This window comes from Pteronotus mesoamericanus, unplaced genomic scaffold, assembly GCF_021234165.1.
Source record: "Pteronotus mesoamericanus isolate MK-2021 breed Mesoamerican mustached bat unplaced genomic scaffold, CSHL_Meso_final contig_72, whole genome shotgun sequence".
NCBI lineage: Eukaryota > Metazoa > Chordata > Mammalia > Chiroptera > Mormoopidae > Pteronotus > Pteronotus mesoamericanus.
Genome location: NW_026555242.1, coordinates 2,437,826 through 2,461,750, shown reverse-complemented (window position 1 = coordinate 2,461,750; position 23,925 = coordinate 2,437,826). Strand labels below are relative to the sequence as shown.

General features: G+C 47.8%; 1 protein-coding gene across 1 annotated transcript in view; it reads left to right on the top strand.

Annotated features, from left to right (window-relative positions):
* The window catches only part of KATNIP (katanin interacting protein), a 181,717-nt gene that overhangs the window by 113,949 nt on the left and 43,843 nt on the right, over nucleotides 1-23,925 (top strand). The window contains exons 10-15 of the mRNA XM_054582782.1: nucleotides 3,926-4,104; nucleotides 5,078-5,143; nucleotides 6,894-7,000; nucleotides 8,751-8,853; nucleotides 12,586-12,801; nucleotides 18,949-19,086. Coding sequence (XP_054438757.1) covers nucleotides 3,926-4,104; nucleotides 5,078-5,143; nucleotides 6,894-7,000; nucleotides 8,751-8,853; nucleotides 12,586-12,801; nucleotides 18,949-19,086 — 809 coding nt within the window. The remainder of the gene's footprint in view (nucleotides 1-3,925; nucleotides 4,105-5,077; nucleotides 5,144-6,893; nucleotides 7,001-8,750; nucleotides 8,854-12,585; nucleotides 12,802-18,948; nucleotides 19,087-23,925) is intronic.

The window sequence follows — 23,925 nt, the reverse complement described above, 5'->3', positions numbered from 1 at the left end:
CATGCACAAATACTGAGATTGACAAGGTTTGGGGTTGAAATCATTTTCCCTCCATTTATTTGACAAAAACTGTAATGCCAGGTGCCAGTAAACAAAATGGCCGTGGCGTCCTGAAACAGCACGAGGCCTGTGGGGCTTCAACGGCCCAAGACCTCCCACCTTTGCTGCCCACCGCACTTGCCCTCGCTCCCTCACTCCGGCAGGCTCCCTGGCCACTCTTCAGTGGGCCGTGCCCTGCCCCCTCAGCGCCATGGCGCCTGCTGTTCCCTTGGCCTGGAACACCCGCCCTACAGCCCTACAGCGGTGTTCTCAAGGCGTACTGCCTTGAGGTCTCAGCTCAGATGTCACCTTCCCTGACTGTCTCACATAGTGTCCTTCCCCTCCTGGCATCTTTGGCCTTTTCCCTGCTTTGTTTTTCATCCCAGCATGCACCACCACCTGCTGATATGTTCTGTGTGCACCTGTCTGATCCGTGTCTGTCTCTGTCCCATGACTGAGGTGTGTGGGCCAGGGGTGTGCCTGTTGCACCCACTTCTGGACCCCTGAGCCCAGGGCAGCATGTCATTGCACAGCGTGGTGAGGGTTAAGAGCCTGTGTCCTAATGCCTTTGCCTTGCTGAGAGGAAAATCTGCGACAGCTCCCCTTGGGGCGAGCATATGTTTGCAATTCAGGATTTTTCAGTTCCAGCTCCAGCGTAGTTCAAGATCATGTCCTTTAGATTCCTTTCACTCCCTTTTGCTGTCCTCCCATCGCCTTTAGGGAGCTGATCTCTTTTTGCGCTGAGTGAGGGAGATCTCAGGGTGGCCCTCGGCACTCTGTTACCTGCTGGAGCTACTAGCTAGTGTCTGTCACAGTGAGGATCCCACCTCCGTCAATTTGCCCTGTGTTTGCTTTACCTTCTCGTCCCTCCAGCTACAGAGCAAGTAGCCGATAAGAAGGGAAAACAAGGGAAGTTAGGCCATTGCTGTTCACCATCCAGGCCAGTCATCCATAGGTACGTGACCCTCCTGGGGAAGCAGCTTGGACTGTATTAGGCCAGCTCTTGGGTTCTGTTGGTAATGTTTCTTAAAAACTGGAGTATGTCATGAACAAATTGAGGGGACTTCACATAAATTTCGTATTTGAGCTTTTCCTGAAAAAATAAAATGGCAATACTAGGAACACAGACCAATATGGCAGGTGTTGCCGGGAGTGGGTGCCGACTCCTTACTCACTGGGGCCCAGCCCCTCATTCAGTCTTACTCACTTAGAGAGCCTGCCTCTGGTTGCATCCACAGCCCCTCTCCTGGGTACCTGGTAGAAATTGACAGTCCCTCGTTTCTGCTTAAGCTTTTCTGTAAAAACCCATAGTCCCATCACCCAGCACTTGGCTATACTGGAAGCCAGCCCAGGGGAGCTGCTGTGTGTTTCCTTCCTGCTCCTGCCGATACCGCTCTTGATGGTGCTGCTTGAACTCTCATTCAGATACCACATTCTAACAACATAGCGGAAGGGTCTGGTTCTCCAGTAGGAATCTCTAATAATCAATGGTGATGGTTTCCTGAGGTCATGAGGGTAGAAGGATGCTGTTTTCCAACATGCTTTATACCACGCCATGTATATGTAAAGCACCCCTGAGAGGTCACACCTGTCAATTTCCAGTTAGTTAGAGGTGAGCAGTAATGTCAATCTTTGATATCACTGTTAAATAACATAACCCAGTTGCCTATGTTGAATTCGTATCCTCAGACCTCCCTCCCAAACTCCAGACTTGTATGTGTCTGCGCCAATTCAACAGCTCCACTTTGATGCCAGTATGTCTTGGACCCCACCTATCCAAACCCAAGCCCCTGCTCTTTTTTTTCTAAACCTGCTCCCCTCACAGCCCTCCCAGCTCAGTGGAAAACAGTCCCATTGTCCATTTCCTTAGGCCCAGACCGAGTCATCCTTAGCTCCTCTCCTTGTCTCCCAGCCACAGCAACCCTGTCAGGAAGTCCTGCCGGCTCTGTCTTCAGTGCAGACGCAGAATCTGACTGCGCTCTCTAAGCCCCCTGTGCTGCTCCCGTGCCTCGCCCGCACACCTGCGCTAGCCCCTGACTGGGCTCTCTGGTTTCACCCTCACCCCACTGCAGTCTGTTCTCCACCTAAGTCAGATCAAGTCATCCCCTGCTCTAAACCCTTCAGTCGTTCCCCATTTTACTCAAAGGATTGATCTTACCGTGCCCTCCAAGGCCCTGCGTGACCTTGCTTTCCCCACCCCCTCTCAGGCCTCCTCTCAGCCTATCCCCCTGCTCCCTCTGCTCCAGCCCCAGGTACCTTGCTGCTCCCCAGACACGCCACAGGCCGCTTACTTTGCGCCCGTGCCTCGACCGTGCCTCCCTGGTGCTCCGTGACGCCCACTCCGCCACCCACCTCCCCCCCACCTCCTTTACCCTGCTCTGCTTTTCTTGTTTTTCCATATCATTGTCTGCTACCCTATACTGTTTATTCCTTCTTTGGCTATTGGCTCTCTCCCCAGCGTTGGGGCAGTCTTGATCTGTCTGATCACTGCTATATCCCCAGTGCCAAACACAGAGCCTGGCAGAGTGGCACTCAATAAATATTTGCTGAGGAGATGAAATTCAGTGGGTAAAAGCCTCTTTCAAGATCCCAGCAGAAACATGTTGAGCAGTTCTATATTTAAGTGGAGATTTTTTTTAACATAGAAAGAATCCAGATGATTGTGAGGCAAATTCAAGTCATCATATCATTTTACGGTAGCTATTTTAGTATGCTTTTCTTTGTAGAGCCACGTAGTACTCCACTGTTATGTGGATATACCACAATTTATTTTATTGAACCAGTCTTATTGGGTGCTTTTTGCATATCACTTTATACTTTATAAAACCGATTTTCCACTATTAGGATTTTTTTCTTGAGTAATTTCTTTGTAATTCTTGTTATCCCTGCAAAAACAAAATAGAGCAAAACTATTTCAAAATACCCATCCTTCTCCATGATATATACTATTTCTTATGTATACTTTTTGAAGGGTTAATTTTTAATAACTTTTAATATTTGTAAAATTTTACACTTAAAGTACAAATGACACTCCCATAAGCCCTTCACCCAGGCTCACCAGTTGTTAACATTTTGTTCTAATTACTTTGTATGTGTTTTTTTTAATCATTTGAGATTTAAAAAATATGTCATTCTCTTTTACCCCTGAACACTGCATTATAAATAGTTGCCCCTCTGTATTCAGGAAGGATTGGTTCTAGGACCCTCGTGGATACCAAAATCCATGGATGCTTAAGTCCCTTATATGAAAGGACATATAATTACATTTAACCTATGCACATCCTCCTGTATACTTTAAGTCATCTCTCTAGATTACTTGGAATACCTCATATAATGTAAATGCTCTGTAAATAATTGTCATTCTGTATTGTTTAGGGAATAATGATAAGAAAAAAAAAGTCTGTGCTTGTTCAGTACAGACAGAACTGTCATAGGCCTAACTAAATAGTACACGTGTGAATCTGCAGATGTGGTATCCGTGGATACGGAGGGCTGACTGTATCTCCTAAGAACAAGGGCATTTGTTTTATATTACCACAGCACCCTTAAGTTACGAAATTTAGGATATTTAGCATTAATACAGCACTATTATCTAAGCTGCCGGCTGCGTTTAGATCCCTCCCCTCTCTGCAATAGTGTTCTTTGCAGCTGGTTTTCCCACCCACATCCCAGTCCCGGGATTGCCACTGCATTCACTTGCCATGTCCGCCACCCTCCACTAATCGGGAACAGCTCCCCGGGCTTGCCTTGTCTTTCATGATCTTGACATTTTGGGAGAGTGCAAGCCAAATGGTTTCTAGATTGTTCCTCAACTTGGGTCTAATAGTTTTTGAGCTGCACTTTGAGAACGCAATCTAAAGGGAGACGCCCTGTTTTCTGCCCCCAGGACCTGGAAGCCGAAGGGAGAGACCTCTATCAGCAACCCGAAAACCTGTGCTCCAGGCGGAGGACCGACAGGAAGATGCATCAGCTGTGCTCAGAGCCATCCAGGTAGAGAACGAAGCCCTGCAGAGGGCGATCCTGAGCAGAAAGGCCGAGCCCCCCACCAGCCTGCTGCAGGTGCAGGTGCGTTTGCATTCCTGGGCAGAGGGAAGGGCCTGGGAGGGTTTCGGGGGCCAGGCAGTGTCTGAACAGTGCTTGCACAGAGCACACGGAGAGGAAGGAGTGACGTAGGCATCATTGATGTGCCAAAGTTTCCATTTCTTCCACCTTCTTCTCGTTTTTTGTTTACTGCAGAAAGCCCAAGTTGGATACTAATATGCCTCCAAACCTTGCTAATTTCCCTGAAAACCCTAATACCTTAGACTAGGGTTGCAAACTGTAGGTAAGAGAAAAAAATGGAGTAAATGATAAGCTCTGGCTTCTCTGGAAAGATTTCATTCCCAGAGCATGAGCCGACCGGCCTCTATGTACTCACCACCCCTACAGTCCTGCCCCATCCTGCTTCTTCTGTTCAGAAAACCTCCCGGGCCCTGCAGGTATTTGAGAGTGCACCTGCTGCCTTGGGCTCTGTGCAATAAGCAGGAGAAATGGTGGGGTGGATCAGGGCCCCTTGGGGAGCTGGAGGCCTTGGACATGCCTCAGTGTATGAGGAACATGTCCTTTCTCGGAAGCATGTTCCCTTACTCAGCTGCTGAAACCTTTTATCTTAGTTCGTCCCACTCGATGCTCAGAGTGACCCTCAAACAGGCAGGGCTGATTTCACCGCCCCATTTTACAGAGGTGCCCAATGGCACCCAGAGGAGCAAAGTGGCTCACTCAGGTCATGTCCTTGGAGGTGACCTAGATCTGCCCGCCTGCAAGCCTAGGGCCCTGCCCACACCACCGGTTGCTCCCCAGGCTCTAGTGAGGCCTGTTCTTTGGGATATTCTTCGAGTAGCACCTGTTGTTTATTTCCCTGGAGCTCAGTCCTTTGCCCTGATGATGTGTCTATCACTCTGGAAACAGTCCCTGTGCCCCTTTTCCCTTCTCTGTCAGTGAAGTGTATGCAGTAGATGCCTTTGTCCTGACCTCAGATCATGTGATTACATCATTCCAGGAGTTGGAGGGACCACCAGCAAAATCGTGGACCAGTTTGCTGAAGGAGAAAGAGGAGAGCCCTGAGGTCAGTGAAGACCTGAGGGGAAGCACAAAGCCCCATGCCCACAGCACCGACAGCCTCCAGGGAGCTTTCCTCACATAAGCCCAGCAGGTCCTCACCGTGCTCCCTGAGCGCGGCGGTGTTGTGCCCCTCTCACCGGCGGGAAGGCCTGGCTAGCGTGGCTTACCCATGGCTGCGAGCGGACTCAGAGCCAGAACTCAGGCAGGCCTGCTGACTCCAGTTTCTTTTTAAATTTCTAATTCCTGACGAGACAACCCCAAAAATGGATCTTCGTGTTGTGAATAGATAAGTTATAGCTATATCAACCTAGGTCAATGAGGCCTATCTCAGCAAAGACAGCCCCAGCAAACACAGACATGAATTAATAAAATGTCCAGGAATGTCTTGGTTAGGTTGTGTACCAATCTGTGCTGTGTGCTCAGAATACAGATCAGGTTAGCCCCTGGCCTCATGAAGCTTGAAGGCAACAAGCAAATAAAGCCATAAATAAACAGGTAACTTCAGAGAGAGATGACAATAAAAGCCGACTGGGCCCTGATGGGGGTGGCTCAGTTGGTTGGGTGTCATCAGTTCAATTCCCAGTCTGGGCACACGCGTGGGTTGCGGGTTCGGTCCCCAGTCGGGACGCATATGAAAGGCAACTGATTGATGTTTCTCTCTCACACCGATGTTTCTCTCCCTCTCTTTCTCCCTCTCTTACCCTCTCTGTAAAAATAAATAAATAAGAATCATTTTTTTTAAAGCTGACTGGGAATGGGATGGTGGCTACCTCCTTCAGGGTGGTCCAAGGAGGCCCCTTGAACGACAGCCCATTTGAGCTGAGCCCAGTCTGTTAAGAAGGAGCCAGCCAGCAACAGGAAAGGGCATTTTAGGTGGAAGGAATGGAGGAAAAGCTTTGGAGTGAAAATGAGATGGCTTGAACCAGGAGCAGGAAGAAGCCTGATTCGTGGTGGGGAAGGAAGAGGGGGTAGGAGAGGAGAGAGCAGCCAATTGGGATAGAATGGTGGGCAGGGAGCACCAAGAGCACTGTAGTGGTTTTCTTTTTGTGTCCCTCTTATTTGCTCAGTTACTCCCTGGTCATCTTAAGCTGTCCCTGGCTGGTATTTCTGACATGTCTGCAACACTGCCCAGCCTGTGGTCCAGGATTTCTGGATGACCTGACCTCTGACTCACAGCGCTTCCAAAGTCTAAAGCCATTTGCAGATAGGGAGCAGAGCACATTTCCAGTTTAGGTGATACATGAAAAAGAAGGGGGAAAAGGTGAAAGGGCCTAATGACATTATTGGAATTCTCTATAGAGTCATGTTACTTTGTAGCAAACAGAACAGGGGTTGAGTGGAGATGGATAAAGGTGTTGATGAGAGATATTTTTTAATTTTTAATTTTTATTTTTAAGGGCCCTTGGAGCTTAGGAGGGAGAAAGAGATTAAAGGTGCAGGCTTTGAGGAAAAAAGAGGGGGAAGGCACAGGTGTGTATGAGAGAGAGAGAGAGAGAGAACATGAGAGAAATTTTTCAGTAGCTCATTGAAGCAGATTGTTCCCTGGGACCTCCTGGATCATAAGACACTGAGATCCGTCTCTTTGCAGAGCTCCTGTGAGGGGATTCTAGGTCTCATCAGCTCCAGGCGGACACCATTCTCATTCCTGTCCTCCTTCCTGTGTCCCTTATGTGTCCCTTTGAACATGGCTCTGCTGTGTCTTGGGCCAGAAGTGTCACCTCAGACATCTGCTTAATAAGATTTTCCATCCGTAGCTGCTTCCCATCACCGTGATGACCAGCACGCAGGAGCCATCCAGGGCGGCAGGGGGAGCCAGAGCCGTCAGTGAAGCCATTGACAGAATCGGCCTTTTGGGGAGCAGGTACCTACGGGGAGGACTTAAAAACAAAAACAAGAAACCCATAGCAACGCAGCTGTGAGGACCTCAGGTTTTTCTTTGCGTTTCCTATGTTACTCCAGATGGGTTAACGCTGCTCCTTTAGACTGTATCCTCCTTCACTCCCACTGCAGCCCGAAAATGCAAAATTGCCTTGATTTCTCTCAGGCCAATGTCTCTTTGCTTGTTCAGTTCAGTCCAACCTGTGTAAAACTCCAACCTGCTCAAACGTGTCCACCGAAGTATCCCACAGAGCAGACAGTGGCGAACTTGTTCCCAGGCCTGGGGTGGGGGTGGGAGGCTGGTGGTCCAAAGCAGCACCCTTTGAATCTTCTTTTCCCCATGAAATTTGTTCAGATGTAGCATTCTGTTTTATTACATGCAGCATCAGTTACTGGAACTGTCAGGTTTTATTATCAAAATAAAGGTTTTCCTCTAGTCTTCAGGCAAAACTGATCTTCAGAAAACAGTGCCAGGTTGAGCCTATACTTACCAGCTTGCAGTGGCCCACAGCCCCTGCCCGGGCCGCGGTGCAGAGCCTGCTCACTGTGGACTGTGCAGAGCGCCCGTGCTCGGCTCGGGCAAGAGGGATGTGCAGCCCAAACCAGCACCTGTGGGGTGTGTTTGTAGACGACACTCTGCTGGGGGTGGAATGCCCATGGCCTCAGGCACAAGAGGTGCAGAGCGGTGTCTAGGCTGGGGGTGGGCAAACGTTTTCAGTAAAGGGCCAGATAGCAAATACTTTAGGCTTTTCGCTTTTTGTGTCTTTGTTTTAACCACTCTTTGAAGAACATAGAAAGCATATTTAGCTTGCAGGCCATACATGTCACCCGCTGCATTTGACCTGCAGGCTATACTTTGTCAGCCCCTGTAGTAGACTCTTAGCAGTTATCGGTAAGCTTAAGCTGGCCATCTTGTCCCAGGTGTTTGCTTTTGCTCCGATTTCATGACTCATTTTACAGTTATTTATAAAAGGAGGAAAACATCTTGTATGCACCTTTGAACTGCATGTGGGGTGAATATAGTTGACCCTTGAACAACAAGGGTTTGTATTGTGCAGGTTCACTTATACGCAGATTTTTTTTTTATCCTCACCTGGGGACATTTTTTTTTTTCATTGCTTTTTAGAGAGAAAGCAAGGGAAAGAGAGAAAAATGGATGCGAGAAAGAAGCATCGATTGGTTACCTCCCATATGCTCCTGGACTGGGACTGAACCCACAACCTTTCAGTGACAGGGTGATGCTCCAACCAACTGAGCCACACCAGCCAGGGCGCAGATTTTTTTCAATAAACATACAGTAGGTGCTCCATATCTCCAGGTTTTGCATTTGTGGATTCAACCAGCTGCAGATGAAAAGCACTATTTTTGATCGAGGGTTGGGAATCCACAATGCAGAAGGCCGACCGTATGCATGCACTGTTCTGCCCCGTTTTATATAAGGGACTGGAGCACCCATGGATCATGATGTCTGGAACCAATCCCACACAGACACTGAGGGACTGTAGTTAAGTTTTGGGGAGTCACAAGTTATATGCAGATTTTCAACTGCATCGTTGGGGGGGATGTTGTTGCCCCTAACTCCTGGATTGTTCAAGGGTCAACTGTACCTTCCTTTCAGATTGTTACATCTCTCCGAGGGAGAAAAGCAACTGTGGCACCTTAGGTGGGAAAGGTCTCTGCTTTTTGGTCTATCATTTGTTACTGCCTGTTTACTAAAACAAGTCACATTTCAGACAACAGCAGAAGCTCCTGAAAGTCCTCCAGGCCATCGAAAGTGACTCTGCCCATGTGAGTCGGGTTGCTTCACCAGCTGAGGGGCAAGTGCTGGACCCAGAGGTAAGAACCTCGACTTTTGGGGATTTCCAGGTGGCTTCAGTGCTTCTCCGGAAAGCTGCCATTGGAAAGACCCCTTGATGCAGTCATTTCCTTTCGGTGGGGATTGCTCTGACAGCAGTACACTTGGCATCTTCCTGCCGAGTCTCCATCTCCCCTCCTCCCCGGCACACAGCATAAATGTGGTGGAGCAAGAAGTTTCAGCAGAGGGAAGCCTGTCCACACAAGAGGAAATATAAATAGCTATGAGCCCACAGGAAAATGTCCAACATCACTGGTAATCAAGAAATGCAAATTAGAGCAACCTGGATGTCCCATTGGCTGAGTTAATAAATTACTTTGATGGTCACCTCTAGAGCTGGCAAGGTTGCAGTAAAGCTGGCAGTCTGGCCCTGCTGGCAGCAATGTGAGTGGGTGGAACACTCTTGCAAAGCAGAAAGGCTGGACTTAGGGAGAGCCTTAGGAATGCTTATGTCTTCCAACCCAATAATCCCTCTTCCTTACCCTAAGGAAATCATTCAACAGAAATAAAAAGCTATAGGCACAAAGGTGTCTCCTGCTGAATTGTTGGAAGTAGAGAAAAATGAGGAAAAAACCCAGAAATAACATAAATGTCTCATAATAATGGCGGTAATCAGGAATGTATGATATATCAGCATAATGCAATAGTATAAAAGGATGGAAAGCATCTTTATGGAGATTATGCAGATAGGAAATGTTAAGGCTACAAGGTAACTGCAAGAGGCGACATTAATCTTCATCTAGTCCAACATGATTGCAACAACTGTGCAGAGAAAAGGCCGTGTGAGCGTGTTGACGGAGCTGAGACATGCACTGAAAAGTAAGGGGGCAGCGGGGGGAGGGTAATGGGAGATTCTTCTTTCTTTAGTGTCAATAGGCGTCTGTCCTGGCATATCCTCCTCACCACTTCCTATACCCAAACCTTTCTTATTTGGTATGGCGGTCACCAGTCTTATGATTGGCCAATGAGGGCTTTACATGAAGCCTTTCCAAAGCCACATGTAAGACTTGTGACAGCAGAAAGAGCCCTGCACCAGCCTAGACTAATTTCAGCTTTGAGTCTGGCACCATCATTGAAGGGTTGTATGTATGGCCTTAGACAAGTGTCTCAAGCTGTCTGGCCCTGGGAGTGTGTGGCTGTCGAATTGGGTGAATAATCCACAGCCCACAGGCCACTGTGAGATGGGAGCAGGAAAGGCCCAGGAGAGTGAACAGTTCAATGCCTGGTCCATATCTACTCAAAGTTTGCCATTTAGAAAAATTTGGAAAAATTAAAGCTCAGTTCCCCTCTGCATGGAAATTTCTTTCTTAGTGTGATGATCCTAAGTGTGGTGAAACTTTAGTCACCTTAAAAACAGCCTGGATTGATCGAGTCTCCCTATGTTTATAGGAGACAGAAAACTTAAGGCAAACAGATTTACACAGCAAAGAGAAGAAAAATGACAGTCTTGTAATAAATGCCACAGGTGGGACCAGGTAGGGTTTATCCAGCTGCTCCCACCGGGTCTCCACAGTGTGAGCTGTGTCCCTGAGCTCCCTCCCCAGCAGCATGCCCAGCCTCAGGTCTTGCCCTCTGACCCCGCAGTAGCTGGAGTGGTCCCCGCCTTGTGCCCTCTCACCCTCAGACCCCGCACTCAGGAGAGAAGAGCCGTGTCCCCTCATACACCCCAGAAATCCGAGATGGAGTCACATGCCTGTCACTGAACCAATGCCTCTGGAAGTCCAGGGGACAGGACACAGTGGTTCCTTGGACCACTCAGGTTCCTCCTGGGATGAGAAGAAGTTCATCCTGTACCTCATGTTTGAGCAGAGAAGGGGTAACCTCCCCGAAGGAGAGTCAGGTGGTGTTAGTAAGAGAGCGACAGTCAGTGCCAGGGACCAGGAGCCTCCCAACCAGTGTTTGCCTCAGATGCCCTCAGGGGACCTAAGTCAAGCAATTCAGAAGCAGGAGTAGGCATGGAGTTGCAACATTGACAAGTTGTGACACTTCCTCAGTTAATAGACCCTTCAGCTTCTTCATTTAGAAACTCCACTGCGGGAATTTGCACATTTTAGATTGCACTAGGTGTGAGATCCAGTGAGGCAACTCACCTCCCATCTGGCCCCCCTGCCTGTAGCCAGCAGCCGAGGTGAACCGTGCCGCTTCCTCACGCTGCCCGCACTGCTCACCTGGCAGTGGAACGCCCCTCAGAAGCACAAGCCTGTTAACCTCCCAGTCCCCCCATGTCAGTCAGGCCCCTTTAGGTTTCTCACCATCCTCCAAGCCTGGACTCAGGCCCCGGGTGGCAGAGGGCTTAGCCAGGGCCCTGCACGACACGGGAGAAAGAAACTGGGGGGTCTGTGGGCTGAGCTAATAAAAACAAGCCCTGTGTTCCTTCTGGGAGCTATGAGCTGACCTCCCTCCCTCCTCATCCCCATTCCCATCGGGTGGCAATCAAGGCTCCTCCACACACATGCTGAGAGCCAGAGCACGTGTCTCTGGCTATTAATTAAAAAACTAAGTAGGGAACATTTGCTGTTCATTTGCTCAGCTCCCTGCTCACAGAACCATTGCAGATTTCCAGTGCTATGTTCCAGTTAACAGAGGGCATGTGCATGCAGGGAATGCACCTTTTTTATGAGTGATTGATTGATGCATGCGCCCAGCACTGCATTTGGGGCCCAGGGGCCTTAGGAGACATTCCCCTGTGTGGCCATTTAATTGATGGCATTCATGCAGCCTCTCAGACCTAATAGCCTACTCACGAAGGAGGCAGGCGTTAAAACCAATGAAGGAGAGAAATACGAGGAAACAGGCACTTGCGGGGTATGCACAAGGGCCAGGACTTGTGACAGGGCCTGCGCTGTGTGCATATCTCACTCAGTCTCTGTGACACAATTGTCACATTGATAGTGTCATCCCATATTCCTCAACTGGACTGAGAGATGTCAAGTGACTTATTCAGGATCTTGTGTTATCTACTGTATTATTCTGCTGGGCCTGCCATAAAAAAAAATGACAGGCCGAAGGCTTAAATAACAGAGATTTATTTTCTCACAATTCTGGAGGCTGTAAGTCCAAGATTAAGGTGTTGACAGGTTTGGTTTCTCCTGAGGCCTCTCTCCTCGGCTTGCAGACGGCCGCCTTCTCACTGTGTGCCCTCACGCGGCCTTCTCCCTGTGTGTGTGCATCCCTGGTGTCCAAATTTCCTCTTCCAAGAACATTGGACAGAATGGATTACAGCCCGCTCTAACAGCCTCATTTAAGTTAATTATTTTTAAAGGTCCCATCTCCAAATATAGTTACATTTTGAGGTATTGTGGTTGGGGCTTCAGTGTGAATGTTTTTTGGAGGGGGTACAATTCAGCCAATAACATCTGCCCAGTCCAGCAGAATTTGTGACATACCTATAGGACATGAACACTTGGTAGTGGGGAAGAGGCATACATGATGTTCAAATGGAACCTGTTGCCTTTTAAACACTTTTTTGTTATTTACAAACTCTTGCAGGAAACATTAAGTGCCAGAGTACACAGTAGCTGTGTTTCTAATCTTTACAAATGTGAGCTCATTTAATCTTTATAATAACCATATGTATTGGGTGCTGTTCTTATTCTCATTGTACACGTGGGGAAACCAAGGCACTGAGGTGAAATAACCTGTGGTGTAGTGAGGAGAGCTGAATTCATCCTGTCATGTTTTTATCTTTTCGCATTATGTTTCTCTTCTTTAAGAACACGTTGAGAATGAAAGCAGAGGAGATGAAAGACGCCATCTATGTGACAATGGAAATCCTATCCACCTGGGGCAACACGTCACGGGTGGGTCTCACAGAAGTCGAGTTCTTTGACCTGGACAACACAAAGCTTTATGTGTCGCCTCATGATGTGGATATTCGTAACACAGACACACCAGGAGACCTGGGCCTCTTGGTGAACAGGAACTTAGCGGTAAGCAGAGGCGGCACTGGAGTGAGTCTTGGTCTTGGATTTTGATGTGTTATCTCTGCCTATAATAGGCCCATGATAAAGGTGTGGGTGTGAGGAGGGGAAGGAGAAGGCAATCTTCCAGTTTCTTGTTCGGGCCAGCTCAGGGGGAGTCTGAGGAAAGGCTGCAGATAGAGGCCTCCAAACTGTCCCTTCAGGCTCTTTCTTAGATCTCTGCTCTATGAGTTTTTCTTGGGAGAGGGGGGACAAGAAGGAGCCAATTCACCCTCTTTTCTTCATTTTGCAGTTTACCACAGTTATCACCAAACATGGGACCTCCGGCATTGTCGAGGTCAACACCCCCATTTTATAGGCGAAAAAACTAAGGCTTTGAGAAGGGCTTCGAATTAGCCAGGGGAATTAGCCAACTTCCCACAGCTGGGAAGGAGGGGGGCCAAGTGCACATCTTGCAGCCTGGCCCAGGGCGCGAGCTCACATGCCGTCAGGGTCCTGCTTCTCTAGGGCATTGAGTACACACCCAACGAACGTGGAATGTTCCTTTCCTTTAAATATCTAGCAGGGTTAAAAAACACACACACCTACACTGGGATTTTCTCTTTTTGCCACTGCAAGTTGGAGATGAGAGTCTGTGAACTAACCTGGGACAGGACACCCAGTGGCGCCGTCTTCATGGTGCTGTGCCCCAGAACGCTTCATCTCTGGGCGGCCCTGGGAGAGGGGCGCACAGGTTGCCTCTGGGCTGCAGAACAGAATGGGCAAGGGACAGGCCATGTTTCCCAAATTCTCTACAGAATCAATGCAACCCTATCAAAATTCCAGCAGCCTTTTCTGTGGAAATTGACAAGCTGACTCTAAAATGAATATGGAAACTCAAGGGACCCAGAATAGTTTAAACAACATTGGAAAAGAAGAGCAAAGTTGGAGGACTCACACTTTCCAAATCCAAAACTAACTACCAAGTTACAATGATCAGTACTGGCATAAAGATGGGTATAAGTCAATGAAATAGAATTGAGAGTCCAGAAATAAACACATAATACATCTTTAGTCAATTGATTTTCAACAGGAGGCCAAGACCATTCAATGAGGTAGGAATAGTTTTTTCAACAAATGGTGTTGGAACAACTGGATTTCCACATGCAAAAGAACGAGATTGGGCTCCTACCTCACACCACGTACAGAAACTGACTCAATGGACCACTGACCTTAAATATAAGAGCTAAAACTATAAACCTCTTAAAAGAAAACATAAATGTAAATCTTCATAGCCTTGAATTTGTCAATGGAGTCTTAGATATGACACCAAAGAACAAGAAACAACAGCAACAAAATAGACAAGTCAGACTTCATCAAAATTAAAGACATTTTTGCTTTAATGGGAGAAAGTATTTGCAAATTATGTGTGAAAAAAAGAACTCAAACCAAACAATGAAAACATGACAACCTAATTAAAATATGACCAAGGAACTTAATAGGTATTTATCCAAAGGAGATATACAAATAGCCAACAAGCACATGAATCTAAGATGATCATCATTATTAGTCATTATGGAAATGCAAACAAAAACTACAAACACACATCACTTCACACTCACTAGGATGGCTCTAGTTTTTTAAAGAGGAAAACAACAAGTACTGGTGAGCATGTGGAAGAATTGGACCCCCTCATACCTTGCTGGTGAGGATGTAAAAGTAAGGTATAGCCACTGGAGAATATAGTTTGGCAGTTCCTCAAAAAGTTAATGTAGAGTTACCATATGGCCTAACAATTCTACTCCTAGATATATATACCCAAGAGAATTGAAAACATGTTCACACAAAAACTTGTACGCAAATATTCATAGTAGCTTTATTCACAATAGCCAAAAGGTAGAAACAACCCAAATAGCTGATTAATAGATAAAGAAAGTAGGGTATATGCATACAATGGAGTGTTATTTAGCCATAAAAAAGGAATGATGTTCTGCCACAATCAACGGCATGAATGAACCTTGAAAACATCATGCTAAATGAAAGAAGCCAGATGTAGAAGGCCACATATGGTGTGATTCCATTTATAGGAAATGTCCAGAATAGAGCGATCCATAGAGACAGAAAGTAGATTAGTGACCACCACGGGCTGAGGGGAGACCGGACAGTGGAGTGGCTGCTAAAGGATACAGGGCATCTTTCGGGGTGATAAAATATGCTGGGAAAAGATACTGGTGATGGTCGCACAACCTTGTGAATACTAAAAAACCCCTACTGATTGTACACTTTTAAATGGTGATTTTATATATGTGAATTACATCTCAAATTTTTAAAAAGTGCAGAAAAGTCCCATGTGTCCTTGCCCAGCTTCCCCAATGATAACATCTCTGTAACCATAGTACATTATCAAACCAAGAAGTTGACATGGGTATAATGTGCAGACCTTCCTACACTCATTTATGTGTATGTGTAAGTTCTTTGAAATTTTATCATGTGTAGATTTGTATAACCACCACAACCACACTGAGATACAGAACAGTTCGGCCACCACAAAGGAATGCCCCCAAGAAATTCTTTATAGTCACATATCCCCATCCCCATCCCTAGTATTTGTGACCACTGATCTGTTCTCTGTTCTTTTTGTCATTTCAAGAATGCTATATAAGTAGAATCATAATACTGTATGTAACCTTTTGGAGACTGACTTGTTTACTCAGCATAATGCCCTTGACATCCATCCAAATTGTTGTTTGTATCAATAGTTTGTTCCTTTTTTTTATTGCAGTGATTTATTAAATTGGGTCTACTTTTGAAGGCAGTCTGGCATCTCCCTGAGGGTGGGTGGATCTGTGTTAGGTTAATGCTGGACAGAAAAGCCCCTTTGTTTAGGAATTAGACCGTTACCTCCTCAGGGGGGGTCTTCCCTGACAATCCATTCGAAAATAGCCTTTCCACTGGCCATTAATAATTCTCTCTTATTTTTGTCATCAAATTCATCCCTGCTTTATTTTTTTTCTTGGTATTTTTACTTGTTTGCCTCTACCGCTAGCACAGAGCGGGGACCCGGTGGGCCAGACTCCCTGCATCCCTGCATCTCCTCACCACGGACTCAGGATTTGTTGGGCAAGTGCATAGCAGGTCTGTCCGTGCCTGGCTCGGCCCATTGCCCTTCCCACTTTGGTGCCCGTGGTCTGCTCTTCAGACCACCAGCACTGATGTTCCTCCAATGGAGATTTTTTTTCCTGGCCTCCAGGGCCTGCTTTGTCTCCCATGCAGCAGGTACAAACAGGTGGGGAAGAGCCCGTTTGACAGAGAGGACCCCAGCTCCTTGTCTTGGTGGAGTCCCTCTGAGGCACCTTCCACACAGGATCCCAGATTGCCAGGAGGGGTTGAGCTCCAGGTGCCCACAGGAGTGGTTAATTTGGTAACACTATGGGCTGCCTTTCCCCTCTCCCTTTCCCACGCCCCAACTCCTGTTTCCCTCACTGTCTGAATAAACTCCTTCTACTAGACCCCTGCCTTGGGGTCTGCTTTTGGGGAATCCAGACTAAGACAAAATGAAGTAATCAATTAAAAACCATGGCCCTGGCTGGGCAGCTCAGTTGTTTAGAGCATTGTCCTCATACACCAAGGTCGAGGGTTCCATCCCTAGTCAGGGCACACATAAGAAGCAAAGAATGAATGCATAAATAAGTGGAACAACAGATCAATATTACTCTCTCTCTCTCTCCCTCTCTCTCCCCTCCCTACCCCCCCAAAAAAACCTAGATATAAATTCTCACTCCACCATTTTGGCAGACCACACTCCTTGCGGTGCTCTGGTCCCCATTCCATGACACAGGTGTCACAGCAGACTTGTCCCCCAGGGCTGTAAGAGAATAGTGGCAGCACCGAGGTGCCCTGGTTCTCATGCTGCCGTCTTCCTCACCACCTGTGATGGGCGGGCGCAGCAGACACTCTGCCTGCTGGCCCGGCACCTGGGGGTGTGCCCAGCATGTCTTGGTTCAGTCCTCAGCAGCTTCCCTTCAGCAGCCTGCCTCTCAGAGACTCTGTGGAAAGGAAACATCAGAAGGCTCAGTTGCTAATGAGGCCTTGAGTTCTGTTCAGATTCATGTTCTTTGACTTTGAACACTATGATTCCCACTTAGCCCTCCTGTTATTCCTCCTGCTGACAGAAATGTGAAGGGAAATCAATTACAGCCCTCTCGCCAATGTGCAAGGGTCAGCCTCCAGTCTCTGCCTTTTCAAGCATCCACAGTGACCCATTTTAGGCCCCACGTCGGTAAAGGAATGAGATTCCCTCTGCTGGATTTTGAGATGTGATATCTTGGCTCCCTCACAGCTGCCCAGAGCACTAGAAGTTCTTGCAGAGCTTGTGAAACTTGCCAGAATAAGTCAGAACCCCTTGAACTCATTTCTCCCCCTTAACAAAAGCAGGCCCCCCCATCCCTGAAAGGCACTATTTTCACTGGAACAAGCCACCTTTGTTCTTCCCTGCAGCTGGAGCCTGGGCCTCTATCTCCTGGGGGCCTGCAAAACCCCAGAGTCAGCCAATCTCCTCCTTCCCTGGCTCTGTCATTTAGCAGGCATGGTCCTGGTGACAGGAGTCTGTTGAGACTTCCTCAAATACAGGGCAATGCTCTTATTTAATAAAAGGGACAACTTTCGCTAGTGTCAGAGATGCAGTGGTTGCTCATTGGCACATGGGACTTGCAACTGTGTAGGCCCTAAGCAGAGACCCTAAACTCAGATGCCAGCAGGGGTCAGGCAGAGGCAAAGTGAGGGAAGTGAGACTGGTATAAAGGCAGCAGAGAGTGGTGGGGACTGGGGCGCCAGAGGGCATCCCCTCCGGATATCAGGGACCCCATGCTGCCAACTGCCTCTTCCAAGTTTGCAGAGAAGCCAGGAATCCAGCTGGGAGGAACAAAATTCTCTCCATCTTTAAGTGTTGGCAGCACAGTTGTCTTTTTTTTTTTTAGAACACTTATGAGCCAAACAAAATAGCTGCGCAGGCCACATTCAGTTTACAATCTTTTATAGTTTCAATGAGAGGACAGGCATTAGGAGGTAAATTTCACTTCTCCATTTATTTATTCATTCAACAAAAGTTTTTTTGGCATTTATCATGTGCCAAGGAATTGTGCTGCATGCTAAGGGTTCTGGAATGAATTTGACATGGCCACTTCCCTTAAAAGAGGTGACCACTGAGTGTGGGGTTAGTGACATGGACCTGAAAGCAGCTCCGTGTGGGACACTGAGGGAGGAGCTAACCTCGGGCATCGCAAGGAACTGCAGGCGCCCCTGGAGGAGAGGGTAACCGTGTCAGGGGAAGGGGTGACAGTGGGAACAACAGCACATTTGGGCTGAATTTCCCCGAGTGAGGACAGGAAGAGTGTTGCGCCCAGAGCCCAGACTGGGCAAAGGCGCAGAGACCGAGCCAGTGTGATGTCTGGGAGCCGCTGAGAGCTTGGTCCGGGCAGAGTAGAAGAGGCATCCGAAGAGACGGGAGGAGGCCACGAGAGCCGAGAGAAATCCCCTGATTTGGCTTTTTCGTCTGCATCCAAAAGCACTCGTGACAAAATTTCATTAATGTGAACAAGAATGACAGCAATCGCTCTCTGCCTCTCTGACCTTGAGCGTGGCCTTGGCCGTCTGTCTGGCGGGCTGGCAGAAACGGCACACTGGGGCCCCGAGAAGGACAGTCTAACTCCTGCAGCTCAGCGCCACGGCCCCACCCTCACAAACCCCTGGGTCAGTTTATTTCTTTTTTATTTGAAAATTTGACAGTGTTTAACAAAAGAAAGGGAAAAACTCGATGACCAGGTTTATCAGATAGGGCAAGTGGTGGCTCTTTTCCTATCCTTCCCTCTAGTGCCCTCCCCGCCCCTCGCCCCAACGCTGTCCTCAAAGCTGATTCCCTAAGGCCCGCTGCATTTTAAGTTCAGTCTGGACAGTGGAGCTGAAGGGCCCCAGTGGCAGCTCTAGGTCGGGGATGGGGTCAGTCCAGATAGAGTGAGATTCAAGACTTTCTGCCCGTTATCCCCGGTTATGTAGAGAAGAGGGCCAGGCTGCCTGCCCTTAGCCCTCTCTGGAGTGTTATTAGGGAGAGAGCCACTGCGGGTGTGCTTTGGGGAGAGGAAGCGATGTACTGACCACTTCCTTCTCTTGCTGGTGTTTCAGAGCAAGAAAGACCCCTCGTTGTGGATGTGCCCCTTCCACCCACCTCTCCAGCTCTTTTTTGTTATCCGCAATACAAGACTCCTGCATGCCTTTGGTCTGGCCAAGATCAAGGTTTGGAATTACTGGACGGCTGATGGCGTAAGTGTGAAACTTGCCAGGCTCTGATTCTTCCCTGGGCATTTGATGTTGGAAGCACTTAGTGCTACCTAATAGCCTGATTTCTGAAATTGCAAAATGGGTATCAGGAGACCCTGCTGGGTGTAGCAAGTGCCTGCGGAGAGATTTCACAGGGCCACCAGGAGCAGAGTCTCCACTTGAATGTTCGGGAGGTATAATCAGTCCACACTTTGGACGAACTGGAAGAATGCTAACTGAGGTTCAGTTTTAACAGATAAGGAAATAGACACACAGAGAGGCTGTGGAATATGCCCCAAGTCACACAGCCAGTAAGCGTCTGAGTGAAAATTTGAATCTCTGAAGTGGGATTCCAGGCCCATGCACTTAGCACTTCTCAAACTTTGATCCACAATGACTGACATGGGATCTTACTAAAGTGCAGGATCTAATCAGCAGGCCCAGCGCAGTGCCCAAGATTCTGCATGTCACCCAGCTGCCAGGTGTGCCACTGTTCCTCGTGTGTGGACCCTGCTCTGTGCTTGGCTGCCCCTCTGGTTTCAGAGCCCCTCCTTCTGCCTTCCCACCACTACCTACACCCAGGCCCTCATCCTTTCTCTTTCACTGGACTGTGCTTCATGTATTCGTTTGCATTTATCCCTTCATTCAACATTTATTATTGAGCACAAAACTAGAGGACATGAGGCTGTGTGGTCAATTCCCAAGACTCCGATGTAAGACACAGTCCACGCCCTAGAGATACTCCTTGTCTAAAAGTTGGCAGAAGGTAAATGTAGAAGTATAATGTAGTGTGATAAAGACCCCAATAAAGGTGAACCCAGAGTACCGCGGGTTTCAAACAGAAGCCCCTGGGACTCAGCGAGGAGCTCAGTGGGTGAGGGAGGACAGGCTCCCTCAGCCTACTTTCTTTTCTGTGTTAGGACAGACCTTTCCAGTCTGCTATAAGGGAAGTTATAGGACGAGCACTCAGCCTCAGTATTGTTAGGGGAATACTAGGGCATGGTGGGAGCGTGGCAGGCTGGTAAACTCAGACTGCCTTTGCGCTTCAGCTAACAGTTGCCATGTAGGAGTGCCAGCCAGCACTACTGGCTCTCCTGACCGTTCCCAGGGAGCTGGGAACCTGGATTTTGCTGCAAGCCTTTCTGGTTTGTGAATGTCAATAGCTAATTTAAATTCTTTTGAAACTACAGTGCAGTTCAAACCGAAGTGATCTTTGGGTCAGAGCTGGCCTGCCCCAGGCCGTAACCCTCTGGGCATGTCGGAGGGGGCCTGCCTCAGGCTGGGAGAGGTCAGGGAAGACAGCTAGCTGCAGGGGCGCAGAACTGAGCCCTTCACTAACCTCCATGGTAGTTGCACCTCTAGTCCCCGGTCCCTGGTCCCTCCCGTCTGGCTCAACTCAAAATGCCTGCCAGGCTCGTATTCCTAAAAAGCCTGGATGGTCACTTTCCCAGGAAGCCAGCCTGACTCTCGAACTATTTCTGGACCTCATGAATATGTCCTACCACGCTGTACTGGGATTGATGCCTGCCTCCCTGACAGCACTGTGGGCCTCCTGGGAGCAGAGCCTGTGCTGTCTCCACCTCTGCTCTGTTCAAAACAGAAATGCATGGCTGTTGAATGAACGAATGCGTTCATTCCCCCGCAATGGATAAGCAGTTGTCTGACCCGTTTTGATATCCAGATGAGAGACTACGAGTGTTTGGGTACTTACACAAGGTCCTGAGCAGATTAGAGGCAGATGAGGGGTCAGTCAAGAGAGTCTGTGCTTCTCGCTCCTTCCTGTCCTCCCTCCCCTACTGCCTCCTGCTGATTCTCCCACCTAGCAGCCTGCTTCCTAATAAATATCTGCAAGGCTCAGTAGAGTTGGAGCTAACTGGGCTTGATTCACACATGACTCTGTTCAGAGAAGTAACAAAAAGCTCTTTCTGATTTCTATTTTTGAGGTTTTAAAAATACCTGAAGTTAAAATTTAAGAATGAGTCCGAACCACTGGAATAAGCGAGGAAGTTTCTGTGAGAGTATCAGCCTCCCTTTCTCCACAGACTGGCCCCGGCCCCCATGTGCCTAGGGGTAACCCTAGACCTGGAATAGAGCCCCAGCCCTGCATGGCCACAACGCATGCCTAGCATCTAGGGCTGTTGTCCTCTAGTGCCCAAGTCCAGTGGGTGCTTCCTGGAAGGTGGTCACTCTCATCCTCTGGACTGGGTGATGACGTAGTGCTGGCTGCCCAGGCCCCCGCCCTGGAGCTTGGCCGTGCCATTGAATATGTATCTCAGGCCAAGAAAAGCCGATTTTCTGTGCTGGATTACAAAGGAGATAAGCTTCATTCCTTTTGGCGAGGCCGCCTTCTCCTTTAACCTGCACTCAGCCTTCCCTGTGTGCTGAGAATAAAAAAGAGGAGCAGGACATTAGGGTGGCATTGCAGGCGCTTTGAGGAGCCGTAGGCTGCGGGTATTGGAGGCTCGAGGCATTTGCACACACAGGGTGGAGCAGGGAGCACTGCGGTCCCTCTCTGGGCACCACGGGCGTCACGCGCACCTACCCATCTGTTGCCAGAATTGACCGGGGGCAGAAAGCACAAACAAATGCAGCTGCAGGTTGATTTGATTTAATATTCTCCGGAGAATGCTATTACTGTGTGTTTAGAGGAGATAAAAGAGAGTTTATAGGAAATACAGTTCAGCCTGGTTGACACAACTTGTTAATATAGTGTTTTGTGTATGGAAATCCAAGGAAGAAAAGTTAGAAGCAGGAGCTAATCCATCCACGGCTTGTTTAGAATATGAGAAAAAAAGATGCTAGAAAATACGCTGCCTTAAATACTCAGGCTAACTTTTATGGGCAACTTTCCCCCTTATTAGGTGATTCGGTGAGTGTAAGCTGGACCGGAGGAGAGGGACTTGAGGGGGAAGTAAGGAGACACAGAGGCCAGGATCCCTCCATACAGCACCCAGGGGGCAGCACACAGATGTCTACTTGTCACAGCTGTCCTTTATCCAGTGCTGCGTGTATCAGGCAGGCCTGCAGCACTCAGTGAATATTAGATGTATAAACAAATAACTGAAAAAAATGTATCATCTCAGTGACCCCCCAGCAGTTCTGCAAGGTAGGTGTGTCAGTCATCACCATGGAGATGAAGACTCTGGAGCTTACACAGTGAGATCCTACAGGGCAGACAGACTGTGTCTCTTTTGCTCACTCTGCTTAGAAATGATCTGGAACCTTCCTTCTGCTTTGCCAAGGAAAGTGCCTGATTGATTCATGATGTCTGCCTTGGGCTCAGGAGGAGGACATGATAATAGGCTTGTCACAGTTTCTGGTGTTCCCCAGATTAAATGACTTGCCCAGCCAGTGAGTTGTAAGTGACAGAGCTTGGAAGGGAACTGAGGTCTGTTGGTTTTTCTCTGATTTTCTCAGCACTACTTCCCCAGAGAGTGACATCTGTTGGGAGGAAGGAACCAATAGTCTCCTTTTTATAGTCAGTAGTAACCCATCCAAAAAGTGGGCTTCCAGTAGCTCCGCACCTTCCATCTGTTTTCCTTATAACAGTATATCAGTTACTGCTACAGGGCACCGCCTGTCAGTAAAACACGCACACCGTCTCTGTCTTCCCCCGGAACAGCACCATCCAGACGCTACCCGCAGCCTGGCCGCAGCAGTGAGTGAGGCAGAATGGACACCCAGGGACATATTTTACGCACAGAAATGCCCTCAATAAGTAGTTCATGAATGAATGAACGGACATTGGATTTTCATGGTGGCATATTTCTGTAACATGTCCTGATGGCCTAGGCTAGTGTTGCTCAACAGAACTTTCTGTGGTGTTATTAATAATAGCACTACATCTCCCCTGTCCAGTTCAGTAGCACTAGCCATGGGTGGCTGTTAAGAACTTAAAATGTGCCCAGTGCAACTGAGAAACAGCATTTCATTTTGTTAGTTTTTTTAACTGAGATATAATGAGCACATAACATTGTATTAGTTTTAGGTATACAATGTAATGATTTGATATATGTGTATATTGTGAAATGGTAACATAAAAAGTTTAGTTAACATCCATCACCATATAGTTACAAGAATTTTTCTTTCTTGAAATAAGAACTTTTAAGATCTACTCTCTCAGCAACTTTCAAATACAATACAATGCAGTATTATTAATTGTAGTCACCATGCTGTTCACGACATTCCCAGAACTTATGTATCTTCTAACTAGAAGATTGTACCCTTGACCACTCTGACTCACTTTGCCCTCTGCCGCCTTGCCCTGCCTCTGGCAACTACCAGAGTTCTCTGTATCTATGAATTCAGTTTTTCTTTAGATTCCACATATAAGTGAGATCATGCAGTACTTGTCTTTCTCTGTCTGACTTATTTCACTTAATCATGATGCCATCAAGGTCCATCCCTGTTGTTGCAAATGGCAGGATCTCCTTTTCATGGCTGAATAATATTCTGTATTGTGCATATATGTATATATGTATGTATGTATACACACACATTATATGTCACATCTTCTTTATCCATTCAGCTGCCACTTAGGTTGTTTCCACAATTGCTATTGTAAATAATGCTGCTGTGAACATGGGAATGCAGGTATCTTTTCAAGATAGTGATTTCATCTTCTTTGGATAAATACTCAGAAGTGGAATTGCCCCACCACTCCTGGCCTGCACTCCCCTTTGCTGTCTGCAATAGCAACTGACTCCCACCTTTGAATCCTCCTCCCTTCCCTTTACCTCTCACTGCTGGTCCCCTCTAAGTTTATTCATTTCCACCGTCAAAACCTGTCTCCTTCCAATCCCAGCTCCTCCTTCCCCCTTCTGCCTGCTGCCCCCAATGCAG